This window comes from Geotrypetes seraphini, chromosome 2 (assembly GCF_902459505.1).
Source record: "Geotrypetes seraphini chromosome 2, aGeoSer1.1, whole genome shotgun sequence".
NCBI classification, from domain to species: domain Eukaryota; kingdom Metazoa; phylum Chordata; class Amphibia; order Gymnophiona; family Dermophiidae; genus Geotrypetes; species Geotrypetes seraphini.
In genome coordinates this window covers 354140954-354168715 of record NC_047085.1, presented here as the reverse complement: position 1 = coordinate 354168715, position 27762 = coordinate 354140954, and the positions used below count along the sequence as shown (strand labels likewise).

Here is a 27762-nt window from a genome sequence, read left to right as displayed (position 1 = left end):
TCGATCATGCTGATTTCTTCATTTTTGCCAACATTCAGTTAAGGGAAACTGTGAATCTGGCTATGCATATTCCTATTCTATCTGTAGACAGATTCAGGATTTTCATGTTCACATATTGTCAGTAGGGATGTGCACTTTCTGAAATGAAATTCTGATATCATTTCCTATTGTTTTTTATCCAAAACAAAAGGAAATTTTTTTCCTGTGATGTCACTAGTTCACACTATTTTTGGAATGCCACAGTGAGCTTATGTTGGAATTCTATAATGTCATGAATGGTACAGTTTAGGAGTGAAGAAACTTTGAGTACGGAAGAGTAGCACTGGGGTGTGATCTTATTTGATGATGTTATGGAGGCCAAACAGATAGAAAAGATGATGGTGAAAGCAAGAAGGATGCTTGGATACACAGGGATAGGAATGGCCAATAGAAAAAAAAGGAGGCAATGATTCTATATATGAGATCCTGGAGAGACCTCATTTAGAATATTGTAAAGAATTCTGGAGGCTGCACCTCCAAAAAAACAAAGAGGATGGAGTTGGTCCAGAAGAAGGATGCTAAAATGGTCAGTGGTCTTTATCATAAAACATATGGGGACAGACTAAGATCTCAATATGTACAGTATACTTTGGAGGAAAAATAGGAGATGGGAGATGTGATAGAGACATTTAAATTTATTTTAAAAAATGAAGATAATGTTATTAGCCAAGCGGTGGAGTTGCTCTATGAAATAGTAAGTGGAGAAAAAGCCACAACTGCATTCATAATGAGACAGAAATCTAACTGGATTTCTAGCCGTTTAATTATATATCACAGGCAAAAAACTCTACATTTGAAAATGCAACTTTCAATACGGGCTATAAACCCACCACTGTGCATAGGGAAACCCAACAAGAAAAAAAGCTTTTAAACCTATCTTTACACGCCGGTATTGTTCTCCAGAAACGTTGTGTTCATATCGCTCACACACCAGCAAACACTCCACTCCCAATGACAGCAATATGAACACAGCATTTCTGAAGAACAACACTGGCGTGTCAAGATAAGTTTAAAAGCCTTTTTTTTTGTTGGTTTTCCCTGTGCACAGTGGTAGGTTTATAACCCGTATTGAAAGTTGCATTTTCAAATGTGGAGTTATGTGCCTGTGATATATAATTAAACGGCTAGAAATCCGGTTAGATTTCTGTCTCATTTTGAAGGCAGTTGAGGCTTTTTCTCCACTTATTATTAAATGTGGGTTTCATAGGGTAACCACACTGCTTGGCTAATAACATTATCTTCATTTTTTAAATAAATTTATTATTGTTATTATTTATTTTTTCTTGAGAGACGTTTAAATACCTATACAGCATATTTGCCCAGGAGACAAATATTTTTCAATTGAAAGGAAGCTCTGGAATCAGGGGGAATAGGATGGATAGGGTGGTGAATATGTTGAATGGCTTCCCAGCAAAGATGGTAGAGACAAAAACAGTATCTGAATTCAAGAAAGCTTGGGACAAACATCTTTCTGTCCCTTCTTTTTATTTGTCCAAATGCCACAGGAGTATAGCTAAATGTATGTGATAGAAAGACACATTGAGAGGTTGCAGGAATCTGGAAGAACAGGAGTGGATGAGGAAAAAAGGTCATTGTAAGCACAAACCACCTGCATATTTAAGGAATGACAAAGATTGCATTTGCAGTTCACCATTTCCTCTTTATTGGATGGTCTTGGCAACACAGCTATGTAGACCAGTTTCCCCCAATTGTTTTAGGAAGATCAGAAATATCATGAAGGTCAGCCCCTTTTGAAGTCACAAGCATAGCTTATGATGAGAAAAGATGAAACTTGATTTACCTTTTCATGGCTAGTAGTACCTGGAGAAGACAGATTGTCCCATGCCACCTGCTGAGGCCACTATGCATGAAAAGACACAAAGGGATCCTTTTACTAAGCTGCAGTAAGCACTAACTGCAGCTTACAAAGGATTACCACAGAATGCACTGAAGCGTCCCAAGGTAAATTTGGCAATTTACGTGTGCTAAAATATATATATATATATATATTTTTTTTATTTTTTATTTTTTTTTTTTTGGGGGGGAGGAGGCATATTTAGGGGTAGAGAGTAGGCGTGACAGTGCAAAACAGTACATGGAACAGCTCGAGAAGGACAAGTATGGAAGATCAGGTTCTTCTTCAGTTCCTCGTGCCACTCTCTACTGGCTACAGAGGTTATGAACCTCTGCGGATTATCTCTCCTTCCCAGAGGAAACACAAGATGGTCCAGGCGTGAAGAGCTCAACTGCATGAGCACCCCTGAATGGTTGCTGTGGTATTATTTCTGCTTCTGCTTCTCCTGCTACAGATTTTCCTCTACTCTTTGGGTCCACTGGCACCTCCTCCATTTCAGAAATATTCTGAGCTCTGCATCTTCCTCCTCTATCATCCAGGACACTGTTATTGTGTGCAAATCTAGGGCACAGAAGTCTCTTCTCTTTTGTAGCTGTGTCAATCAACCTTTGTCCCTGGTAACTGAGCAGGAAAAAGTGATCTTCTCACCCTAAGGAGAAGCCCCAAAATGGAGCAAAATTTTGGATGTAAAAGCACATGCATATTTTTTTTACTTTAGTGAATATCAGGCAACTTTTAATGGCACACAGAGTTGTTTGTTTGCATTTTTTACACAGATGCATCAACTCGTTATGCCATACAAAAATGCTAAATAAAGGCTTGAGTGAATAACCCAGTGATTTACATAGTCATAAAGTGATGCTTACATCCATGTAATTGGCCATAAAATGTAGTGAATCAGTCCCTAAATATAGCAAATGGAAAATGAAAATGAATATAAATCTATTCAATTGAGTAACATTTTGGAAAATCTAACCGTTGCTCTTTCAGATTTCAAGTGCTGACATTGGTAGAATTTGTGCCCTTAGGGGGAAAAAAAAATCCTATTGCATAGTTCTCAATCAATAATATTATAACTGCAACTATTGCATTAAACTGAAAAATATGTAATACCTCATTTCTTTCATACCAGCCAATATTCTCCATTTTAGCAAATGTCTGTGACCGTTTTACTACAAAATAGATAAGATAACCACTTCCGGCCAAGCAACATGTTATGAGGAAATTTGCCAGCACCCGAAGGAATCGCGTCAGATGGATGTTTTCATCTTTATTGCTTTCTTCTTCATCCACAATCGACTCCTTCAGAAGACAAAGATAATGCAACAATATATGTGAACTTTAGAAACAATGCAAACACCAACCAAGAAATGACTGTAGAAACTGCCCATTAAGGTGGTATTTTATATAAAAACTTGATATATCGCTCCTTCTTTGTAAGACCAAGGCAGTTCACATTTACAAAATAAAAACATCAAATTGAGATAGGAATGCCATAAATTAAAAAGATAAACCTATACCCCCCTCCAATTCATACTTTCCGCAGGAGAGCAGCTTTCCTAATATGGCCTAGTATTTCTGCATGTAATGCATGTTTACATGTAGAAAAGACTCCTATAGAAATGCACAGATGAATACACATATTGAACTATGCACACTGACAAGACCGAGTTTACTTATATGTACAAAATCTCCTTGGATTCAATATATGTTCTGCTTCCAAGGTGGAAGAAAAAGCAGTGAAGGCGACCTCTGTGTTCCAAACAGTTTTATTGGTTCAAATATAGACTCAGTTCAAATATAGACTCGACATGTCCATGTTTCCGCTTAAAGTTTGATGAGAGTTAAAAAAACCAAATAAATTAATAATAATAAAAAAATAACACATTCGACGGGCCATACTGTGAGAGAGACTTCATTTATGGGGGTGTTTACCACTACTTCAGGAAGCCAGTGAAAGCTTGACTCATCAACCAAACCTTTAATGGCAGAAGTAACTAACTTGCTAGTCACACACACACAGTGGCATACCAAGGGGGGTGAGGGTGGGGGGCGGTCCACCCCGGGTGCAGCCTTAGAGGGGGTGCACAGTCGGCTCGGTCCCTATCGTGCTCCCTCCCTCCTTACTTAAGGTGATCAGCAAGTGAACCCTTCCGACCCTCCCAACGAGAGCAGCATACCTCCCTCCAGTAGCGTCGGCAGCCGCAGCACTAAACAGGCTGCTTCGCGGCTTTCTCCTGCCAGTGAAGCGTCACTGATGACGCTACTGGAGGGAGGTTTGCTGCCCTACCTTTGTTGTCTGGTGATTTTGGTTTTCAAACCTTCTTTTCCATGGCTCTGGCTGCACTTCCTTCTGTCTGTGCTCTTAACTGTGTATCCAGGGCCACCTTATCCATTTGCTGTTTTTCTCCTTCACTTTCTGCCATACATCCATCTTTATGTTAAATAGACTGACTTCAATAAAAGATACTGTCTACAGAGAGTGATCAATACATGTGTAGAACGCTCAGAGATATGAAACTTTAAAAAAGGAAGGCTAGAAAGCCACCTTTGCAATAAGAGTTCACCTTCCAGTCATTGCGATAAGTGTATGTATGATCACTCTCTGAGACTTGATGGAACAATGTATCTAATGCTGGTTCAATAAATAGTTTCAAAAATGTTTCAACAGACTCTCTTTCTTATCTTCACTATTTATTGAACCAGCATTAGATACATTGTTCCATCAAGTCTCAGAGAGTGATCATACATACACTTATCGCAATGACTGGAAGGTGAACTCTTATTGCAAAGGTGGCTTTCTAGCCTTCCTTTTTTGGAGTTTCATATCTCTGAGCGTTCTACACATGTATTGATCACTCTCTGTAGACAGTATCTTTTATTGAAGTCAGCCTGTTTAACATATAGTGCATTTTTTTCTGACTTCCTCATTATTACATTTGATCCCTGGTTTTTCTAAGGAAACTGATTTATACATCCATCTTTAGCATTAACTTTTAACATTCAACTTTCTTCCATTTTTCTGCTTTCTTCTCAAAATCTACTTTTCCATGCCTTCCCTTCCCATCTATTCATGTGTACCCATCTCCTCCATTTTTCTTCTTCCCCGCTCCCATCTATCCATAAGAAGCATTTCTTCTTATCTCTTCCCTGCCGCACTCATTGCTGTGCACCATCTCCTCCCTCTATCTCCCCTTCCCCTCCATCCCTATGTACCATCTCATCCCTCTCCCATGGTCAGACATCTCTGTCTCCCCCCCCCTCATATGATCTGGCATCTTTCTCCTCTCCTTCCCATAGCCTGGAATCTCTCTCCCTCCCATGATCTGGCTCTCTCTCCTTCCCTCCCTCTTCCCGAAGTTTAACATTTCTCTCCTCTCCTTTCTGGCATCTCTCTCTCCCCTCCTTCCCTTTCATTCTATGGTCTGGCATCTCTCTCTCGCTCCTTCCCATTCCAGTGATCTGACATACTTCCCTTCTTTGAGTTATCTCTCCTCCCTCCCAGTGTAACATTTCTCCCTCCCTCCTCTCCACCATTATCATGTCCAACAATTCCCCCTCTTTCTTCCTTTCCCCATTTATATCATCTTTCTTTCCCTCTCACGCCACACACTTATGACCAACAATTCTATGTTTCTTTTCCTCACCCACCGGCATTAATTATTTCTATCCCTTCCCACTACCCCATCTGTGCAACATCTTTCTTTTCCTCCTTTCCTACTCCCCCAGCTTATGTATTTGTCCTTCCCAACCCTCTCCCAGTACGTGCAGTATCTGTCTTTCCCAACCTCCTGAGCATCTGTCCTCCCTGCCTTCCTAACTCCCTACCCCCTGTCAGATAGATTGTGAGCCCACTGGGACAGCTGGAGAAAAATGCTAGAATACCTGAATAAACTCATGTAAACCAGTCTGACAGCTCCTGGGAGAATGGTCCTGACGGATCACAAACTAAAACTAAACTCAGAAAAAAAACAAAATTCATCTTGCTTGAAAAGGCCAAAACTCCTACCATCACAGAACTGATAATCAAAAATACCAAATACCCAATACAACCCGAACTAAAACTACTAGGAGTTACCATAGACAGATGTTGCACAGTGCAGTCCTAAATCAACAAGACGACCCAGAAAGATTTTCTAACCATGAGAAACCTACGCAAAATCAGAAAATTCTTCAACCAAACACAATTCAGACTAATTGTACAATCAATAGTCTTAGGTCTGCTAGACTATTGCAACTCCCTATATCTTCCTTGTCCAGCCATTATGATAAAGCAACTCCAGACCATACAAAACACCGCCCTCAGACTGATCTACTCACTTAGAAAATATGATCACATAACAACAGCCTTCTTAGACTCCCACTGGTTACCCATACAAGCACGAATTCAATTCAAATTCCACTGCCTATTATTCAAAGCAGTACACGGCTCTTCCCCATCCTACCTAAACAACCGCTTAAACCAGATCTCAACCTCAAGACACAGAAGAACCCCGAACCCTTTTGCCTTCCCCCCACTCAAAGGCACACAACGCAAGAAAATGTTTGACAACCTTCTGGCAACACAAGCAGCAAAACTCAACCATTCCATCTCCAACTTGCTGACAACATCGGACGACTTCAAAACATTCCGTAAAGAAATCAAAACCCTGCTTTTCAAAAAATTCATCCAAACATCTTAAACCCTCTTCACCTACCTCCAACTAATTTCACCTACCTCCAGATATTCACCTACCTCCATAGAATTCACCTACTGCCAGATAATTCTCCCCCAAATATCCCACCTAAACACCTTTCAAGTAAACTGACTCCTAAAATAGATTGTAATCTTGCCTACTCTAACTGTATTCCATTTGCTAATATCACACAGTTCGGCACTGTCAGTTTACTATCCAACCCGTAAGATCCCCTAGAATTCTTTCCAGCTACCCCCCTAAAAAAAAAAAAAAAAAAAATGTATCCTCACTGGAAAATGTCCAGTAAAATCCTCTGTAATGTGTTCATCACTGGAAATGTCCAGTCAATTCTTTTGTAATCCGCCTTGAACTGCAAGGTATAGGCGGAATAGAAGTCCGTAATGTAATGTAATGTAATGTAAAATTGAATAAATAAATAAATGTTCAGCAGAACTATCCTGGTTGGACCTAGTCAGTGCAGGTTATCCAAATAAGGGCCGAAGCTACCCTGATAGCAGTCTTTGAAAACTGACCCCTAAGAATTTCCAAAATAGAGTTCTTTGCTGATTACCCTAAAGCTTGTTGTGATCGAGGCAAACTTGTTGTCTGCTGTTTCTGGATTGCCGACAAGATAATCCCAGCTTGTAAACATCTTCCAACTAAAATTATAAGTTGCATCATCAGAGTCCCCTGTGCTTTCATTAACGCCTGCTGCCATTCTGCAGGGACACAAAATAGTAATCCATATTAGCAACAGAATTTGGAAAGGAAAGATGAGCCATGGGCATGCCAGTTTTCTTTCAGTAAGGAAAGCATACTACCGTAATAAGTATACTTTGGAATTTTGCGCAATGGCAGTATTGTAGCCAATGAGGTTAATCCGAGGCATGATTATTGCTAATTGAAAACTTTACCTGTGACGACTTGAAAAATACGTATACTTTGGAATTTTCAAACGTTTGAGTGTATTTTCTTAGAATTACTCTTACAAACTAACGAGTACAAATATGTAGGGGACAGGTTTCCTGAGATATTTATTTATTAATTTTATTTATTAACCCCTTAACTTTTGATATACTACCCTTTTAGGCAAAGTAAAATCAATGATTCAGCAAAAATCTATCATTCTATAATATAATACCAAACCAATAAAACAATGTCATGTACCAAATAACCCTATAATCACATTAACATATAGCCACCCCCCAAAAAAAATCAACAACAATATACAAAGTAATCTCTGTAATTGTAATATAATTACATGAAACAATGCAAATAATCCCATCATAAAGTTCATTCAGGCCCCCTTTTTTATCACCAGCTGCTACGGTAAAAGCTCTAATGTTCATAAGAATTTTATGAGCATCGGAACTTTTACCACAGTGGCCGATGATAAAAAAAACCCTAATGCAGCTTGATTAAAGGGGGACTCATTTATTTATTTTAAATTTAAAACATATTCTGCGTATACCTATGTGGATTACAAAAATCCAAACATAATTATAAGGTAAAAACACACACACACAAAAAATAGTATAAAACATAATAAAACAAAAGAATATACCGATAACAATTCATTACTCACTTCATTCCATCAGTCACTGCTTCTTAACCACTTAAAAAGTGCATATTACAAGAGTAACATGTAATGTACAGCCAAATTACCACTCCATCTAACTGGTTGAGCTAGTCTTGATCTCATAAATGCTAACCTGAAAAAAATAGGTTTTAAATTGTTTTAATTGTATTTTAAATACACAGCTCATATGGAAGGGAAATCTGGAGGGTGGGAGCTAGGACCCCCCTCCCCAAATTTCTAGTGAAATCTGCCCCCCCCCCCAGTTTCTATTGAAATCTGCCTTTGTACTGTAACTAGAAGGGATTACCAATTGATTTTGAGATTGAGAGCAGAGCACCCCACTAAGACAGTATGAAATAGCTTAGGTTCCCTTTTATCAAGCTGTGCTAGAGGTTTTTAGGATGAGCTGGTGCAGTGAATGCTCCGACGCTCATAGAATTCCTATCAGGGGAGTGGGTGGGGGGGTCTGGCCAATTTATATTCCAATCATATATGGAGACAACTTAACAAAATCTTGTAATCAAAAGCAACATAGCTACAAAATTTATTACATATAATTTTTTTTCTATTTATTTTACAAAAATGTCATATCTATAATTTTGCATAAATTAGTAGAATATTTATATTATACAATTCAATAGAACAGAGAAAACATTTGTTCAATATTCATAATTTAAATTGAAAAGAGTCAATCAGTTCTTATTAAAAAAAACAGTAAACTTGTATCCCTAACTATTCCCTTTTGGGACACTGTTGAAAAATGATGATAATCTTCCTCAATCATCATTGTGAGCAAGAAATAGAATCATGCATCCAGTCCTATAGTATATTCAAAATAGTTTACAAAATCCTGTAGTGTACCATCTTGCTGTAAATCTTCAATTTGATACAAATAGCTGCCACAAATACTGTTATCAAAATGATCAGAAACTTCAGAACTCAACCCAACACTAGAGACCATGCTTCGCAGTCATACAGAGTAGCGGAGAGATTTTCCTGCTCTTCTCCTAATCTCTGTCAGCTGGGCTTGGGTTACGGGAGACAGCACAAGCACAGCCTTGCTTCCTTCCCCTTAACAACTAACCTCCATGTCAGTGGGGAAATGGCTAGCTTCCAGCAATGGCTCAGCGACGTCCATAGCCTCTGTCTGCTCAGCAGCCTCTGGGGTGGAGTTGAGGTAGTCCTCTGTCATCTCCACATCCTCACTGCTGCGGGCTGGAGGAGAGAGACTTCTCCCCTCATCTGCCTCCAAGCTCTGCTGTCTCTCCTGTCGCTGCCTGAGCTCATTAGCCCCAGCTCCGTCCTGGCTTTCCCTGCCCCCCTACTGAGATTCCATACTCTGTTTTTATGTTGGTTAAAGCCCCACCCCTCTCTCCTCAGAGCAGCTGTGTTAGGCAGGAAATCCCTAGGGAAATAACTCAGCCCTAGGACTCCACTTCTCAATAAGAGTCCTCTCAGGCTTTCTAGGGTACCTGTCCTGAGATGGCGCTCTCTGCTGGATGTACCTATGTTCCTGCCTCTCCTGCTCTACCTCACTGTCTGAGGGGTAGTCAGCCAAAACCAAACTTTTACTTTTAACCTGGTCAGCCCTTCTGACCAGGGACCGTGTTCTGCTTTTATCCCATACAGGGACAAAGCTGGCCACAGGTTTGTCACACTTTGTAAAAACTGGCGTACAGAACATACAGAACATTTAGGGCTCCTTTTACGAAGCCGCGGTAGCGATTTTAACGCGCGCAATGTTTAATCACACGCTACCCCCGTGCTAGCCAAAAATCTACCGCCTGCTCAAGAGGAGGCGGTAGCGGCTAGCCTCAGAGCTACTCCAACACATACTATGAGATAAATAAGTAAAGCATATAAAAATTTAGTAAAAGCCCAAATCCTAACACTTCCAAACACACACACTGCTACACTAATGGACCTGTCAAGGAATTAATCCTCTTAGGCTTTGCTCCTTCAGTAGTGAACATGAAGGACTTAATATGCATGCTAAGTGAAAAGAGTGTTGACAGTGATATCCACAGGGATCAGTCTTTGGCCCAGTTCTTTTCAACAGTTTTGTATGGGATATTATGGATGGGCTGTGGGGAAATATGATACCAAAATCTTTAATAGGGAGACACCCTTGAACATGCGGATACTATGAGGAGGGATCTAGCAAAGCCTGAAGAATGGCCTGGCATAGGGTGCTAAGATTTCATGCAAAAAAATCCTGGGTTATGCACGTGTGCAGTAAAAATCCAAAGCAGTGGTCCACTATGGGGGGGGGGGGGGGAGTAATTCTGTGAATGGCAGAAAACATCTGGGGATGACTGTATTTGATTATCTTAAGGTAGCCAAACAGGTAGAAAAGGTGAGAGCAAAAGCCAGAAGGATCCTTGGGTACAAAGGGAAAAGAATAGCTTGAAGGAAAAAGGAGATGATAATGCTTCTACGAATATGTCTCTGATGAGACTTTAATCGGAATACCGTGTACAGGTCTGGAGGATGCATCTTTCAAAAGATGTAAACAGAATGGAGTTAGTTAAGAGAGTGGCTACTAAAATGGTCAGTGGTCTTCATCATAAAGCGTACGGGGACAGACTTCAAGATCTTAATATTTATACTTTAAAACAGCAGATCTCAATCCAGTCCATAGGACGTACATAGACAGTTGGATTTTTGTTATAACCACAATGAATATGCATGGAGATAGAATTGCATACAATGGAGGTACTGCATACAAATTTATCTCATGCATATTCAGTGTGGATATCTTGAAAATCCATAATGATGACTTGGTGTTCCGAGGACTGGGTTCAGAACCCCTGCTTTAGAAGGGGAAACTCGATAAAGTCTTTTAAATGAATTCATTGTATGCATGCACAAGAAACAAGTCTTTTTCTAAAATTGATAAGAGTATTCTGGAATGAGAGGGTACAGAGTGAAGATGAAAGGGGATAGATTAAAGAGTAATTTAAGGAAATTCTTCTTTATGGAAAAAACGGTCGAGGCATGAAATAGCCTCTCTGTGATGAGGATTGTATCTGAATTCAAGAAAACATTGGGCAAGCATAGAGGAATGCTGAGGGAGAGGCAGAGATTTAACAGTTTGGGGGAAGGGGAGTTATCATTGTAGGCTACAATTAGGGCTCCTTTTACAAAGGCGTGCTATCGGTTTTAGCACGCGCTTAGTGCACGCTAAAATGCTGCACGCGCTAACCGCTACTGCCTCCTTTTAAGCAGGCGGTAATTTTTCAGCTAGTGCACGCTATAGCTTGTGCTAATCCAGTATGTGTCTAGAAACACTAGCGTACCTTTGAAAAAGGAGCCTATAAGGTGTGTTTTTTTTTTTTACTACAAGTCATGCTATGTTAGCATTCAGTCCCATAACTAAAATATTACAAGATATAGTAAAATAATCCATTTTAATGATATCCCACATTGATAACTTCACCCTTTAGTAGCTAGTTTAGATGAGCAGATTGGATAAGCCCTATGGTTTTGATTCTATAAAAAATCATCCACCTAGATCAGCACCTAGGTGCCTAATGGTAGCTGCACCAATTAATTGAAGTGTCATTAAAAACCAATTTTAAAAATGTAATTTTTGAGTAGCTGCCTAACTCAGTAGGTGTGATGTAGGCGTCTACACCAAGGTGTCTACTGAGACCTACCTATGCCTACCCAAAAATTAGGTGTGGTTAGCAGCAGAGTTTGGGCGTGGATGGTGTTAGGCGCCAATAGGCATCTACCTTAGGCACTGGTATTTTAGGTCAAGAACAAATAAATACGTAATGCCTAGTTTCCTTGCTTGCAAGAAAAGCTTACAAAATATCCAATGATATCACAATGCTCTAAGACCTTTCAAATCACTAATTCCGCCATATTTTTGTATGTGGGTTTTTTTAAAAATATAAATTACTAGCAACATGAAACTGAAGTCATTCACTGCTTCCAGTATTTAATAACTATGGTCTTCTTCAGCATAAATAATAATACTAAAGATATAAAGATCCATGTTTGACCGAAAACTCGTTTGGAATAGAGTGACTTTGGCCATCAAATATTTCTAAAAAGATCCCTAAGAAAAGATGAAAATGAGTTGACCAGAAGGTGGTTAGAAATAATACCAACTAACCCTAGCATGACTATGGGCTCCTTTTACTAAGCTGCGCTAGCGGTTTTAGCAAGCACTGCAATGCCATGCACGCTAGATGCTAACACCTCCATTGAGCTGGCATTAGTTTTTCTGCATAACATGGGGGGCAGTGCGTGCTAATCTGCAGTGCGCGCTAAAAACGCTACCGCAGCTTAGTAAAATGAGCCCAATAATATAATAATTTAATATAATATAATTTCACCTAAGCATGGTACATCACTGTAAAATAATCAACAGTGCTTGTTAGAAAAGATAAAAACAGTGATATTATAAAATGGTACTTACGTTCTTATAACTACCATCAAACTATAGCCAAATACACCAATGCCAACCAGAAAATATGACAGTGGCTGTCTATACTTTAACCAGCCAATTGAACGTTGATTATTGTAGTACCCATAAAAGAGAGCAGAATATTTTGCATAACCCTACAAAAAAACAAAACAAAAAACAAACAAATTAAAATTCAGGATTTTATGTCCAGTCAAAATGGACAACCTGTGAAAAATGTTCTCAATTGCAAACTGTAATGGTTAATGATTAATAGATTATGTTAATTTACACTATGTAACACAGTTTTTGTTCCTGGGTACTGTAATTTCCTAGTTTCTCATGCCTATAAAGTATAGTAAATGTCTGTTATTTCCATAAAACTTTGCTTTTGTGACTAGGATTTTGCAATTTACCAATTTAAAATATGAAAATGTCAAATTTTCATCATTTCATTCTTATAAAATCATAAAAAGCAACATACAAATTACAATTAATATTTATTTATTGAAGTTATACAAAGATGATCATAGAACAGTTAGAAGTGAGTAGTTTTTCAAGATGTGTGATTATATTTAAGTCACTTTCATGAATCAAACCACAGATGTAGTGTCCCATCATGTTCTCATTATATAGTCCTTGGTAGCAGTGTTTTGAAGTCCAGTATATCCTAGTGGAAGCACTCACCTTGCTCCTCTGAATATGCTCCCATGTTCTCCTTGAATGCCTCAAGATGAGTATCAAGGATATTGACTTTGAGAAACATCCTACAGCCCATTTTGCTGTAATTCTTCACCAGATTCTGAATCAACTCCTCATAGTTTTTGGTCTTGTGATTGCCCAGGAAGCCCCGAAACACTGGGACAAAGCTGTTCCAAGCCATTTTCTCCTTCTTGGAAAATTCCTTGCACACCAGGATTTTCTTTATCTGTGGTCTGACGAAGACACCAGCTTTGACCTTTGCCTCAGACAGATTAGGGAAGATGTTTTGAAGGTACTTGAAGGCTGCCAACTCCTTATTGAGAGTTTTGACAAATTGTTTCATTAAAACCAATTTGATGTGCAGTGGTGGCATCAATACCTTCAGAGGTCCACCAGTGGTTCCCATTTGACGTTGTTTCTCCCTACAGAGAACTTGGTCCGCTGTGGTCAATCCCACCTTTATTAGTGCACCTTGTGTTCCTGCTATTCCAAAGGCAGAGATTGCAGAGAAACTTGGTAAAACTGCCTTGGAGACCCATTAAAAATGCCACCATTTTGAAGTTTCCGATGACCTCCCAGCCATTCTCATCATACTTTAAGGTGCCTAGTAAGGTCTTAAAGTTAGTGTAATCCTCTTTGAGGTACACTGAGTGGGCCAGTGGAAGGGATGGGTACTGGTTCTCATTATGGAGCAGTATGGCTTTGATGCTCCTGGATGAGCTGTCAATGAACAGAAGCCACTCTTTCGGGTTACAGGCAATTCCAGTTGCCTCAGACTGGTCACATTGTGGCAGAAGCAGAGCCCATCTTGATGGGTGAAGAAGGTGTAAAACGCTTGACGATGCTCTCTCTGATCTGTGACTTGCACTCTTTCATCCAACAAGTTTCACTGCTTGAGCCTAGACATCAAAAGAGCCCCTGTGTTTACCCATATTGGAATCAATCTGGAATGTTCTACAAAAAAAGGTAAATTTAAAAATATCAATGTCTGGTCAGAAAAGCAAAGTTTGAAGGGAATGATAACTATTTTCTTTACTTTTGTGGCATAGGCAATTAAGAAAGATCACTTTTCATGCAGGAACAACCCCTCCCCCCATAAAATTTTGTTATAGTGTTATTATTATAGTAAATGTGAAGAAGAAGGTTATAATCCCCATGTAAACAACAATGGGATGAAAAACTGATGAAAAACAATGAGTATGACAAATCCAGTCTAATGGCTAAAGTCTTTAATAAATACTATATTCATTAACAAGGAACCATAGCTGAAAAAATAGGTGAACTCAACATGGCCATATTTCAGCAGCTATGCCTGTGTCAGTAGTCACAAGTCTTTAAGAGAACATAAGAACATAAGCATTGCCATACTGGGACAGACTGAAGGTTCATCAAGCCCAGTATCCTATTTCCAACAGTGACCAAACCAGGTCACAAGTACCTGGAAAGGTCCCAAAAAAGTAAAGCAGATTTTATGCTGCTTATCCTAGAAGGAAGCAGTGGATTTTCATAAATCCACCTTAATATCGTCTTAGGGACTTTTATTTTCGGAAATTATCCAAACCTTCTTTAAACCCTGCTAAGTTAACTGCTTTTACCACATTCTCTGGCAACAAATTCCAGAGTTTAATTAGATGTTGAGCGAAGAAATATTTTCTCTGGTTTGTTTTAAATCTACTACTTAGCAGCTTCATTTAATGCCCCCTAGTCCTAGTATTTTTGGAAAGGTTAAACAAGCAATTCACATCTACCCATTCCACTCCACTCAGGGCCTCTTCTATCAAACTGTGCTAGTAGTTTTCAGCACAGAGAACCGCGCTGCTCCTGATGCTCATAAGAACTCTATGAGCGTCGGGAGCAGCACAGGCTATTCAGCGTGGCTCACCATGCTACAAACTGCTAGCGCAGTTTGATAGAAGAGGCCCTCAGTACTTTATAGACCTCTATCATTTCTCCCCTGAGCCATCTTTTCTCCAAGCTGAAAAGCCTCTTTCGTCTTTCCTCATAGGGAAGTTATACCATCCCCTTTATCATTTTTGTCACCCTTCTCTGTACTTTTTCTAATTCCACCACGGAACTCATTTTCAAAAGAGAAAACCAACCAAAAAAATGGCATAAAGTGGCATTAGGAAGGTTTCTTTGCTAAAATATTCAAATGGCCATTTCTGAAACACTTTTTTGGATGGTTTTCTATGTGATTTGCCTACAGTGAATCTAAATCTCAAGGGTGTGTGTCAGGGTCATGATTAAATGTGCCTGCCTAACATTTAAGATCTTGCATGGCACTCTTCCTCTTTTAATTCCTCTATCTTGGAATTCTGCGAGACCTGATATTACCAGATCTATCCCCTCATTAAAAGGAGATTATCGCTGAAAAATAGCTGGAAAGCAATGACCACAAATGTTCACAGTCTAAGCAACAAAGTTCATGATCTGCAAGCCCTGATGTTAGAGGCAGATCTAGATATTGTCGCTATCACAGAGACATGGTTCAGTGAATCACATGGATGGGATGCAAAAATACCGGGATATAATCTTTTTAGGAAGGACAGAGATGGTCATAAAGGTGGAGGAGTAGCTCGCTATGTAAAGATCAATATCCAAGCGACCGAAATGCAAGGGACCTGGGGAGAGGAAGAAGCGATATGGATTGCTCTGAAAAGAGAAGATGGAACATCTATCTACGTGGGTGCAGTCTACAGACCTCCGACTCAATCGTAGCAAATTGATAAGGATCTGATTGTGGATATCCAAAAGTTTGGAAGGAAAGAGGAGGTTCTGCTGTTGGGAGATTTCAACCTGCCGGATGCGGAATGGAATGTTCCGTCTGCGGAATCAGAAAGAAGTAGGGAGATAGTGGATGCCTTTCAAGAGGCTCTGCTCAGACAAATGGTGATGGAACCCACAAGGGAAAAAGCGATATTGGATCTGGTCCTCACAAATGGAGAGGGTATCTCTAATGTTCGAGTGGGTGCTCACTTGGGAGTAGCGATCATCAAACGGTTTGGTTTGATATAACGGCTAAAGTGGAGAGCAGCCGCACGATACTTAAAGTCCTAGATTTCAAACGTACGGACTTTAATGCAATGGGAAAGTACTTGAAGAAAGAGCTGTTAGGATGGGAGGACATAAGAGAAGTGGAAAGACAGTGGTCTAAGCTGAAAGGAGCGATAAAAATGGCTACGGACCTTTATGTAAAGAAAATCAATAAAAACAAGAGAAAAAGGAAGCCGATATGGTTCTCCAACCTAGTGGCTGTGAAAATAAAGGCGAAAGAGTTGGCGTTCATGAAATATAAAAAAAACCCCAAGAAGAGGAGAGCAGAAAGGACTACAGGGTGAAACTGAAAGAAGCCAAGAGAGAGATACGTTTGGCGAAGGCACAGGCGGAAGAACAAATGGCTAAAAATGTAAAAAAGAGAGATACAAATTTTTTCAGATATATTAGTGAAAGGAGGAAGATAAAAAATGGAATTGCTAGGCTAAAAGATGCAGGGAACCTATATGTGGAGAGTGATGAGGAGAAAGCAAATGTGCTAAACAAATACTTCTGTTCTGTGTTCACAGAAGAAAATCTTGGAGAAGGACCGAGATTGTCTGGCAAAGTTATTTGAGAAAATGGAGTAGATTCTGCGCCGTTCACGGAGGAGGGTGTTTATGAGCAACTTGAAAAACTGAAGGTGGACAAAGCGATGGGACCAGATGGGATCCATCCCAGGATACTAAGGGAGCTCAGAGAGGTTCTGGCGAGTCCTATTAAAGACTTGTTCAACAAATCTCTGGAGACGGGAGTGATTCCTAGGGATTGGAGGTTTCAAGGTTTCAAGGTTTATTAAATATTTGATGAATCGCTATATCTTTATACAAAGCGATGTACATAATAATAAAATACAATTGAGTTAAAAAACATACAGTATATATATAAACAATAGAAATTCAACATGACCAACAACAATTGGGAGGGAAGGGGGGTTAAAGTTACATCTATTGTGTTGAGAAATACATTTAAGGAAAAAAAACATTGGGGAATAAGGGGATTTTAAAAGCGAAATTGATAAACTAAAATAAATTTTAGATATTAAAAGCCTGTTTAAAAAGAAATGTTTTCAAGGATTTCTTGAAGGATAAAATGTCTTTTTCAATTTTTATGTATTGGGGCAATGAATTCCACCATTGGGGGCCAACTACAGAGAACATATCTAATCTTCGAGTACCTATTATTTTTAAGGAGGGAACAACTAATAGGTTTTGGGAAGATGATCTAAGTGTACGTGTGGAACGTGAGGAGAGCGGATGTGGTCCCTATTCATAAAAGTGGTCACAGGGATGAAGCAGGAAACTACAGGCCGGTGAGCTTCACTTCAGTTGTTGGAAAAATAATGGAAGTGTTGCTGAAAGAAAGGATAGTGTACTTCCTTGAATCTAATGGGTTACAGGATCCGAGGCAACATGGCTTTACAAAAGGTAAATCGTGCCAAACGAACCTGATTGAATTTTTTGATTGGGTGATCAGAGAGCTGGATCGAGGACATATGCTAGATGTAATTTACTTGGATTTCAGCAAAGCCTTTGATACAGTTCCTCATAGGAGGCTGTTGAACAAACTTGAAGGGCTGAAGATAGGACCCAAAGTGGTGAACTGGGTCAGAAACTGGCTGTCGGACAGACGCCAGAGGGTGGTGGTTAATGGAAGTCGCTCGAAGGAAGGAAAGGTGACTAGTGGAGTCCCTCAGGGTTTGGTGCTGGGGCCAATCCTGTTCAATATGTTTATGAGTGATATTGCTGAAGGGTTAGAAGGAAAAGTGTGCCTTTTTGCATATGATACCAAGATTTGTAACAGAGTAGACACCGAAGAGGGAGTGGAAAATATGAAAAAGGATCTGCAAAAGTTAGAGGAATGGTCTAATGCCTGGCAACTAAAATTCAATGCAAAGAAATGCAGAGTAATGCATTTGGGGATTAATAATAGGAAGGAGAGCTGGGAGGAGAGCTGATATGCATGGACGGGGAGAGGGACCTTGGGGTTATAGTGTCCGAAGATCTAAAGGCGAAAAAACAGTGTGACAAGGCAGTGGCTGCTGCCAGAAGGATGCTGGGCTGTATAAAGAGAGGCATAGTCAGTAGAAGGAAGAAGGTGTTGATGCCCCTGTACAGGTCATTGGTGAGGCCCCACTTGGAGTATTGTGTTCAGTTTTGGAGACCGTATCTGGCGAAAGACGTAAGAAGACTTGAGGCAATCCAGAGGAGGGCGACGAAAATGATAGGAGGCTTGCGCCAGAAGACGTATGAGGAGAAACTGGAAGCCCTGAATATGTATGCCCTAGAGGAAAGGAGAGACAGGGGAGATATGATTCAGACATTCAAATACTTGAAGGGTATTAACGTAGAACAAAATCTTTTCCAGAGAAAGGAAAATGGTAAAACCAGAGGACATAATTTGAGGTTGAGGGGTGGTAGATTCAGGGGCAATGTTAGGAAATTCTACTTTATGGAGAAGGTAGTGGATGCCTGGAATGTGCTCCCGAGAGAGGTGGTGGACAGTAAAACTGTGACTGAGTTCAAAGAAGCGTGGGATGAACACAGAAGATTTAGAATCAGAAAATAATATTAAATATTGAACTAGGCCAGTACTGGGCAGACTTACACGGTCTGTGTCTGTGTATGGCTGTTTGGTGGAGGATGGGCTGGGGAGGGCTTCACTGGCTGGGAGGGTGTAGATGGGCTGGAGTAAGTCTTAACAGAGATTTCGGCAGTTGGAACCCAAGCACAGTACCGGGTAAAGCTTTGGATTCTTGCCCAGAAATAGCTAAGAAGAAAAAAAAAAAAAAAAAAAAAAAATTTTTAAATTGAATCAGGTTGGGCAGACTGGATGGACCATTCGGGTCTTTATCTGCCGTCATCTACTATGTTACTATGTTACTATGTGTTATCTATATTGGAAAATTAGCGAAATCTTTTTACTTTAAAATTACTGAGCTTTGGAATAATTACCCTGTCTGGCTGTGGAATTTGGGCTCTTTCCAATTATTTCAAAAACATCTGAATACTTGACTATTTTCAAAAATGTGAATTTCGCTGCTCTCTATATAACCACTAATTCTTATTATGTTTTCCTTTTTTTAAAATTTCTTGTAAATTGTGCCAAGCTCTATCTTTATAGAGAAGATGCGGTATAGAAGCTTACGGTTTAGTTTAAGTTAATTTAGTTTTAGGTGGGATTAGGGCAAACATGATTTGGACGTTTTTTGCAGAAAACATCCAGGGCAAAATTTGGACATTTGAAGTAGAGTTGCGTGGTGACAGAAATCCCACCCAAACCTACCCGTCCCCGCCAAAATCCCACCCATCTCCACCCGTCTCCGTGAGGAATCCCTCCGTCCCCACCCGTTCCCGCAAGGAATCCCTCTGTCCCCACCCGTCCCCACGAGGAATCCCCTCCGTCCCTGCCTGTCCCTAGAAACTTCAGAAATAGTTATTTCATTTAATTATGCTACTGAATTAAAGGCTGTGGTAGAGACCCATTTATAAATAAGCAAAGACACTTTATTAATTTGGAAACATTAATTGGGAAGAATACATACTTTGTAAACGGGTTTCTACCAGAGCCTCTAATATAAATATAAAATATATATACTCAACTGATGAGCACCCCCAAGCTGTCAGCTGAGGACTTCCTTTGCAGTTGGCTGGGGGTCCCTTTTGCCAAGCTTGGCAGGCAGCAGTAGCATCCCTGAGTCACAGATGCTGGCACCTCAGTGGCTCATGGATGCTGCCAATGACTGCTGCGCTTGGTGGAGGGGAGTTCTGGCCGTCTCTAGAGGAGGTCCTTTGCTGGCAGTGCTTATGGATCCCCACCAGTCACAGCAAGGGTCAGCAAGTATTTCAACACTGTAGAAATAAAACCAGAAATGCATTTCCTTTTCTTTTGAACACAATACAAAGACATCTGCTATATACATTTCCCAAAGCTAACATATTTTAGTAAATAAATTCCATTTTTTACCTTTGCTGTCTGAAGACTTATTTTTCCATAAAGTTGGTCCCAATTTCTTTTTTCTGTTTCCCATTTTCTGTAAATTCTTCTGTTGCTGTCTATTGGTTCCTCCTACCATGGTCCAGCATTTATCCCTTTCTCATCTTTCGTGCCTGCCCACTAGCCCCATGCTCAACATTTCTCCTTCTGTTCTATCACCCCTCTCCAGCACCATGCCACATCTCACCCTCCATTCCCTTCACCACTATGTCCAACATTCCTCTCTCTTGCATCCATTTCAATCTGTCCCACTGTTCCCTTTCCACCACAGTATTTCTCCCTCTCATCTGTACCTCTCTCCCTCCCTATGACAAAAAATTCTCCTTTCTTCCATTCACCATGCACACAACCATCTCTTTCCCTCCCTTCCTCTCTCCCAAGTTCATGCCTTCTGTGTTCAAAAACGCATTCCCTCCCCCACCTCAGCTTCTCTTTCCCTCCCTTCCTCCATCCTCTCTCCCAAGTTCATGCCTTGTGTCCAAAAATGCACTCCCTCCCCACCTTTTGTGTTTGCCTCCCATTTTCAACCTCCTTCTGTCCCACATTTGCCTCCCACATTTGACCCCTTCTGTGTCCTGCATTTGCCTCCCATGTTCGTGTCTAGCCCTCATCTGCAAGCAACCTTATCAGCAACTTTCTCATCCAAATGGAGCTCTGAGAGGTAGCTGGAACCGCGAGGCTCCTCTTCTATTTCCTGCCTGCCCTGCAGCAGCACACTTAGTCAACCAGAAGTCTTCCCCGATGTCAGCGCTGATGTCAGAGGGAGCCCTCCCTCCAACGTCAGCGTTGACATCGGGGAAGACTTCCGGTCGGCTATTTGTGCTGCTGCAGGGCAGGTAGGAAAAGAAGACAAGCCTCGCGGCTCGAGTTGCATTGAACCCCGTGGGATCCCCGAGACCATGAGGGGGGTCCCCATGGGATCCCTGCGACTCGAGGGGGTGTCCCCATGGGAACCCCATGACCCGAAGGGGGAACCCACGGGATCTCTGCGGGTCCCGCGGGATTCCCGTCGTCCCCGTTCCCATGCAACTCTCTAATTTGAAGCTCCTGTTTCAGTAATGAATAATTCCAAAAAGGTGACGAAACTGACCAGATGACTACTGGATGCATAAATATATGGTGTCCCCCTTACTCCCCCCAGTGACCCTCTCCCACCCCCCAAAGATGTGAATGAAACAGTCAATATCAGTCTGTATGACAGCTTCAGATGTTATGGCCAGTCCTCTTAGAGCAGCAAACAGATCTCTGGAGTAGCCTAGTGGCCGGTGCAGTGGTCTGCAGAGAAGATGACCCAGGCCCATATCACACTCTAGCTAGTATACTTGTGGTGGAATGTGTGGCCCTCCAAAATCCCACACAATAACTTACTGCACCAACATATAGGTGACACCTGCAAGTATAAGGTCTTTTGGGGTGGTATACATTTGGGTTCAGTAGATTTTGTGTGAGTTTTGGAGGGCTTACCATACAATGTAAGTGGGTTATGGTGAGATGTGTACCTGGGACCTTTTATGTGAAGTTCACTGCAGTGCCCCCTAGGGTGCCCCATTGATCTGCTGAAATGTGTGTGTGGCGAGTCTGCTATGAATATTGGCCCCTCCCACATCCCAATGACTGGTTTTTGTGAGTTTTTCATTTTAACTTTTTTTTTTTATGGTTAGAAAAAATAGACACACTGAGGACAAAAACATCCAGGAAATGATATTTTCGAAATAAAAAGTTGGACTTTTTCTAGTTTGAAAATGACCATTTTCTCTACTGTATTTGTTGGACTTTGGTAGTCCTATTATTAAGTTTCAGTTAGTTAATTCTGAGTTTACCTCATTCATTGCATTTGTTTTATATTTTGGTCTTTTTATTACTGTCATGCTGTTAACAAAATTGTAAATTTTACCTTGAATTGTACTTGCTGTTTATTGCCTTGTTTGAATATCTTCATAAAGGTGGTTAATAAACCCAAACTGATTAATACACAGGGCTAATTGACTTGTAGCTGGTCTCATGTAGCAAATAATTTGTCTTACGGCCACAATTTGACCTTCTTTAACAAAGCCGATTACTGCGTCGGCAGCGGTAATTACACTAAAGTCCATTGTGAATTAATGGGCTTCAATGCTGTTGCCACATGGCTTTGTAGAAGGAGGAGGGTTCATCTTTAGAGAAACTAGTGTCATAAACAAATATACCTCAAAATCCCACAGCACAGAAAAATCCATAGCTCTTTTTTCTTCACTCCTTGGAACGGTCTTTCGAGGCATACTTCCATAGGGCATCCCCATCAAGATCTGAATCAGGGAGAGGAAATCACATTTATCAAAGGAAGTGGTATGATCATAATAATAATGAACTCTTTTCCAGTACATAGCACAGGTACTTTTCTGATCTATACTTATACAATAGGATGAAAAAAGACAGTGAATACTAGCTATATTTTGCATCAATAGAAAGACTATTCATTTCATAAGTAGCATTTTTAAAAGATGATGAGACTAGCTGACAGGCACTGAAATAAATTTGGTGAGATGATGGCCTGCATACTGAACCTGAATTATGTACGCCATCAATTTCACCAATTTCACCTCTTTGCATATATAAGAGATAGGATGGTGAATTCAACCTCAAAGATGTGCCACCATTTGGACAAACATGGTCAGTTTTGTGATTTTTATTTAGCTACTGCCTATGTGAAAATTTTTTTTTTTTTTTTTTAAATGCACTTTAATTAAAATCCTATATCACATTAATACATATCCAAAATGGTTACCTGTTCAATTTTTGTGCAGAACAAAAATGGGAGGTTTGATCAACAAATGGCTGCTGTAAATCTCTTCCATGTGTCTCTAGAGTTCTCTGTTCAAGATGTAGCACTAATACATATTTAATGGTAGTAAGAGTAAGAACGCAACTCAAATTCCTAGATGGGTTTCTATTTCTATTTTCATATTTATTTATTTTATTTATGCCCATTTGAATGCGTACATCCTCAAATGCTGCTCTGAAACAAGTACATGAACATAGTACACAACCAATCATAACACTGACCTCTCCTCCATACTCCCATCTCATTCTTCCCCCCTTTCACATCCAGTTACTCCTCATTGGCTGACCTTCAATTCACCTTCACAGCCTAGCAAAACTCTGTCAGCTATGTCCCTCTGGCTCTATATACTCAACCCAATAGGCATACTGCATGTATGTGCATGTTTTGTATTTAAATGCCATATTCTTTTTGGCACATTTAAAACTGTATGCTGTTAGAAGCAAATGTATTTGCAAGTAACTTTATAAATACAAAGTTTCAACTGTTTCTTTGTCTGAAAGTAGAAAAGGTTTTATTCCTTGAGTCTAAGGTGGAGTTAAAAAATAAAATACAAAAGCTTGTTCTCATTGAAGATTCACACAGGACAATTTACTGTGGCAGGTGAAGTGCTTTAGAAAGCAAGAGAAGCTGGTGATAAGATAACATAAATCAGTACTTGTCCTAGTTTTTAAAGCCTTCTTTAATAATGTCCCATTGTTGTAGATAATTACCGTATTCTAGTTCAAAACTACAGCTGAAACTGGAGTTTCTGATTTGGATAAGCCTAGGGATCAAATTTATGTGGATGACATATCTGGGAGAGGTTGCCAAGAACAAAATGTGCCTTGTAGTATCAGGAAAGCAACCAATAGCTCTTACCTCTGGAATTACAACCAGACCAACTATTAAGCCAAAGAGGACGAGATTTACACCATACATCCACCTAAGGAATACAAAATATGAAGCGACTGATGAACCAAAGTGACCTGAAGCAGGGAAAAAGCCCAAGAATTAAAATTCAGTGTCCCGGACAAAAAAAAAATAATACACAAAGATATTCCAAGATGCTATAAATGAAAGCTAAATTTTGTAAGGAATGATAACTGACTTTATTTTACTGACCTTTAAACATACACATTCAGGGTGGAAGGGAGGGGTGAGAGGTTTGTACTGGAATTGTTGGGGGATTTTTAGATAGTTTCTTGTGGGTATGTATTTTCTTGATTAATAGGTGGGAGGGGGGAATAATTGCTTATTACTATATATAAGTGTGTTGTGCTTTTCTTGTAATATTATATGTACATGAATTATTTGTATGCACAATTGTAGTTGGAAAATTTAATAAAGATTATTTAAAAAAAAAAGAAAGCTTCACTTACTTTCTACTTCTTTAATCTTTATTTCCCATGGAATGCAGGCAGTCTTAAAATTCTCAAAGTCTCTCTTAAATTTGATCCATTTCTAGAAAAAAACAAAGAGGTTCATGTTCTTCAGTACTCAAGTATAGCACAAAGGAGTTGGAACCTGATTTATGAGGTAAAGATTTGGATTTAACTCAAGCCGTTTTCTCAATAGCTCAAGGTAAGTTACATTCAGATATAGTAGGCATTTTCCGGTGGTGGTTTTGGCGGTGAGTGAAGGTGGGAGGGGGGAGTCACCGGCTGTGCTGTACTTTCCCGATTTGTCTGGCCACTGCATACGCACTCTGACCACGGACCTACGGATCACAGATCACGCAGGTCTGAGTGCGCATGCGCGGCTAGCTTTTTATTATATAGGATAGAATAAGGGGCTCATAATCGAAAGAGAAAAAACATCCAAAAACCGGCCTAAGTCGGCATTTGGACGAACATTTCTTAAAAACGTCCAAGCACCGATAATAAAACCGGGTTTTGGACGTATTTCTAAATGACCTAGGCCTTCATAGTGCCGCTCAATATCCAAAGCTAAATGGGGCATTTCGGGAGACGTGTCAAGGGCAGGAGTTGGGCGGGATGTTGGCCGGCTTAGATTTAGTCGTACAGCATGTATAACCAAAAGTTTAACAACAGAGCCTAGATGGAACTTGGACGTTGTGACTTAGACCATGTAAAACATGGTCTAAGTAACAAAAACCCATCTAAAGTCACCAGATAAGCACTGAAAACACATAACACAGACCCCCACACACTACCCCAGTAATCACCAACCTCCCACCCCCATAAAAATTTTATTCACAACTTTAAATTTCAGCCTTCAGACCATCATCACCTGGCCACCTGGCATAGGAAAGCCTAGTCGTCCATCCTAGAGGCACCTTAAGTCGTCTTGGGGGTGGGTTAGGGACCCATAGAGAGGAGGACCCATGCCCATAAGCCCCTGTAATCACTGCATTGATACTGAAATATGTGCATTGCCCTATACACCCCTAAAACCCTTTTTTTCTGGCATATAAGTGGCTCCTGCAGCCATAAGGGCAATTGGGGTGGTAGATAAGTGGGTCTTGGAGATTCTGTAGGTGGTTTGGGGTAGCTCACCATCACCTATAAGGGAGCTGTAGTGAGGAGAAGCCATGGCACCTTTTTGTGAAGTTCACAGCAGTACCCTGTAAGGTACCCCACTATTTAGGTGGTATGCCTGGGTGTTCAGTCCATCACTTTGCAGACCCTTCCCACATCCAACAGGGCTTGTTCTAGGCATTTTGGACTTGGACGGAAGGTTGGACGGAAATGTGGCATAAAGATAGACGATTTAGTGGCTTGGATGATTAGATCGGTAGGACGTATAATTAGACGATTTTCGAAAGTAAAAAAAAGTTGGACGTATCTTTCGAAAATGTGTCTTAGGCTCTTTTTAACTTTGGATGACTTGCGAGATGGACGTAAACGAACTTAGACGTCCCTTTCGATTATGCACCTCTAAATCTTCTAATTTTTGGTATAAAGAGGACTCCTTTGCAAAACCAGATCTACTTTTGAGTGTTACTTGGGTGTGAGTTAGGTGTCACTTAGGCATGCTGGAGGCATCTGCATATAGGCGAATGGGGCTTCTATTTTTGGGGGTATAGAGGACTCCAGTTTGATATTAAGGTCAAAAAATGTTTAATAACACTGCACAACAAAGTTTTTGCTTCCTGAACACTGCTGGGTGTTTCTTATAGAATTTTGGGTGCTGATCATGAATATTACATCAAAAATTACCCATCACGTACCATTTCAGAGAAATCTTCAATTTTGTCGTGATTTTTTCTTATATTTGGATGCAAACAATTTTTTCTCCCATAAGTGTCTTATCAACAACGGTTTGTGCCGCCTGGGTATGTCCATGCATAAAATCTAGCCAGGTTGGAAGCTGTTTTATGGAAGATGACATCCTGGGCATGTCTGGGCAGGTCTGAACGAGCTTGCGCTGTCTCACCATGCTATAATGGTGGCTTCCATACACCGATCCTGCTCATTTGGTTAATATAGATAGTCCGTGTGTGTATATAGTATCAGTATAGTAAAGTATAGTAGTATAGTAGCTGTAGCAATATAACAGTAAGTAAGCTTGATGCTATAGACGTTTTGGTGTCGGGCAATATGTCTCGTCGGTGTCGTAACAGCCGCGACACATTCTGCTATATCTGTGGGGAATATACACTTACGCCTCAGAGACGTTCGATGACTGCCCTTGTAAAGAAAGCCTATCATCTGTATTTTGGCTGCAAAATAGGTGATCAAGACAAGCAATGGACGCCTCACATTTGCTGTGCGACATGTGCTGTTAGTCTGAGAGCCTGGCTCAGAGGTACTCGAAAGACGATGCCATTTGCTGTTCCGATGATATGGCGAGAACAGAAAGACCATGTGACGGACTGTTATTTCTGTTTGACTAATGTGTCTGGTTTCTCTGCCAAAAACAAGAAGTCAATTGAATATCCTAATCTGCCTTCAGCAATGAGACCCATGCCACATGATGACAGTCTTCCAGTTCCGAAACCACCAGAGGATTGGACCTTAGACGAACCAGATGAAGAAACTGCAGTGCAGGGTTCTAACAGTGACATTGACCCGGATTTTGAACCATCCTCATCAGGCGATCCACATCTGATAACACAGTCCGAATTGAACGATTTGGTCAGAGATTTGGGTCTGTCAAAAGCAAAAGCTGAGCTGCTAGGTTCGAGACTGCAGGAATGGTGTTTGCTATCACCAGGTACGAAAATTTCTGGTTTCGAGACCGGCATCATGATATAACCAAATTTTTGCACAAGTCGACAGTCTCTGTTTCTGTTGTGACATTGAAGGATTGTTCTCGGTCTTTGGTTGTGATCACAACCCGGAAGAGTGGCGTCTTTTCATTGATTCGTCAATGTTAAGCCTGAAAGCTGTTCTGTTGCACAATGGCAACGTTTATCCTTCAGTACCTGTTGGCTATGCAGCACATATGAAAGAAACATATGAGAATATGGAAATGTTTACTAAAGTATGTCCAGTATACCAGGTATAACTGGAATATCTGTGGAGACCTCAAAGTCGTTGCTCTGTTACTAGGACTGCAGCTTGGCTATACAAAGTACTGCTGTTTCATCTGCGAATGGGACAGCCGAGACAGAGAGTCGCACTATTCTAGAAAGAACTGGCCACTCCCGTAAAAAGTTAGTTCCAGGACAGAAAAATGTAGCACATGAATCGCTTGTTGACCCGA

General features: G+C 40.4%; 1 protein-coding gene and 1 pseudogene across 3 annotated transcripts in view; one reads left to right on the top strand and one right to left on the bottom strand.

Annotated features, from left to right (window-relative positions):
- Positions 1–27762, bottom strand: part of TMC2 (transmembrane channel like 2) — a 124614-nt gene that overhangs the window by 79803 nt on the left and 17049 nt on the right. For 2 of the 3 annotated variants that reach the window (XM_033930413.1, XM_033930414.1), the window contains 6 exons: positions 24474–24555; positions 23974–24080; positions 22481–22579; positions 12579–12721; positions 7142–7289; positions 3008–3196 (listed from right to left, as the gene is read on the bottom strand). In XM_033930413.1, the coding sequence (XP_033786304.1) occupies positions 3008–3196; positions 7142–7289; positions 12579–12721; positions 22481–22579; positions 23974–24080; positions 24474–24555 (768 nt within the window). The remainder of the gene's footprint in view (positions 1–3007; positions 3197–7141; positions 7290–12578; positions 12722–22480; positions 22580–23973; positions 24081–24473; positions 24556–27762) is intronic. The other variant, XM_033930415.1, reaches the window with a different exon arrangement.
- Positions 7411–7571, top strand: LOC117356118 (annotated as a pseudogene).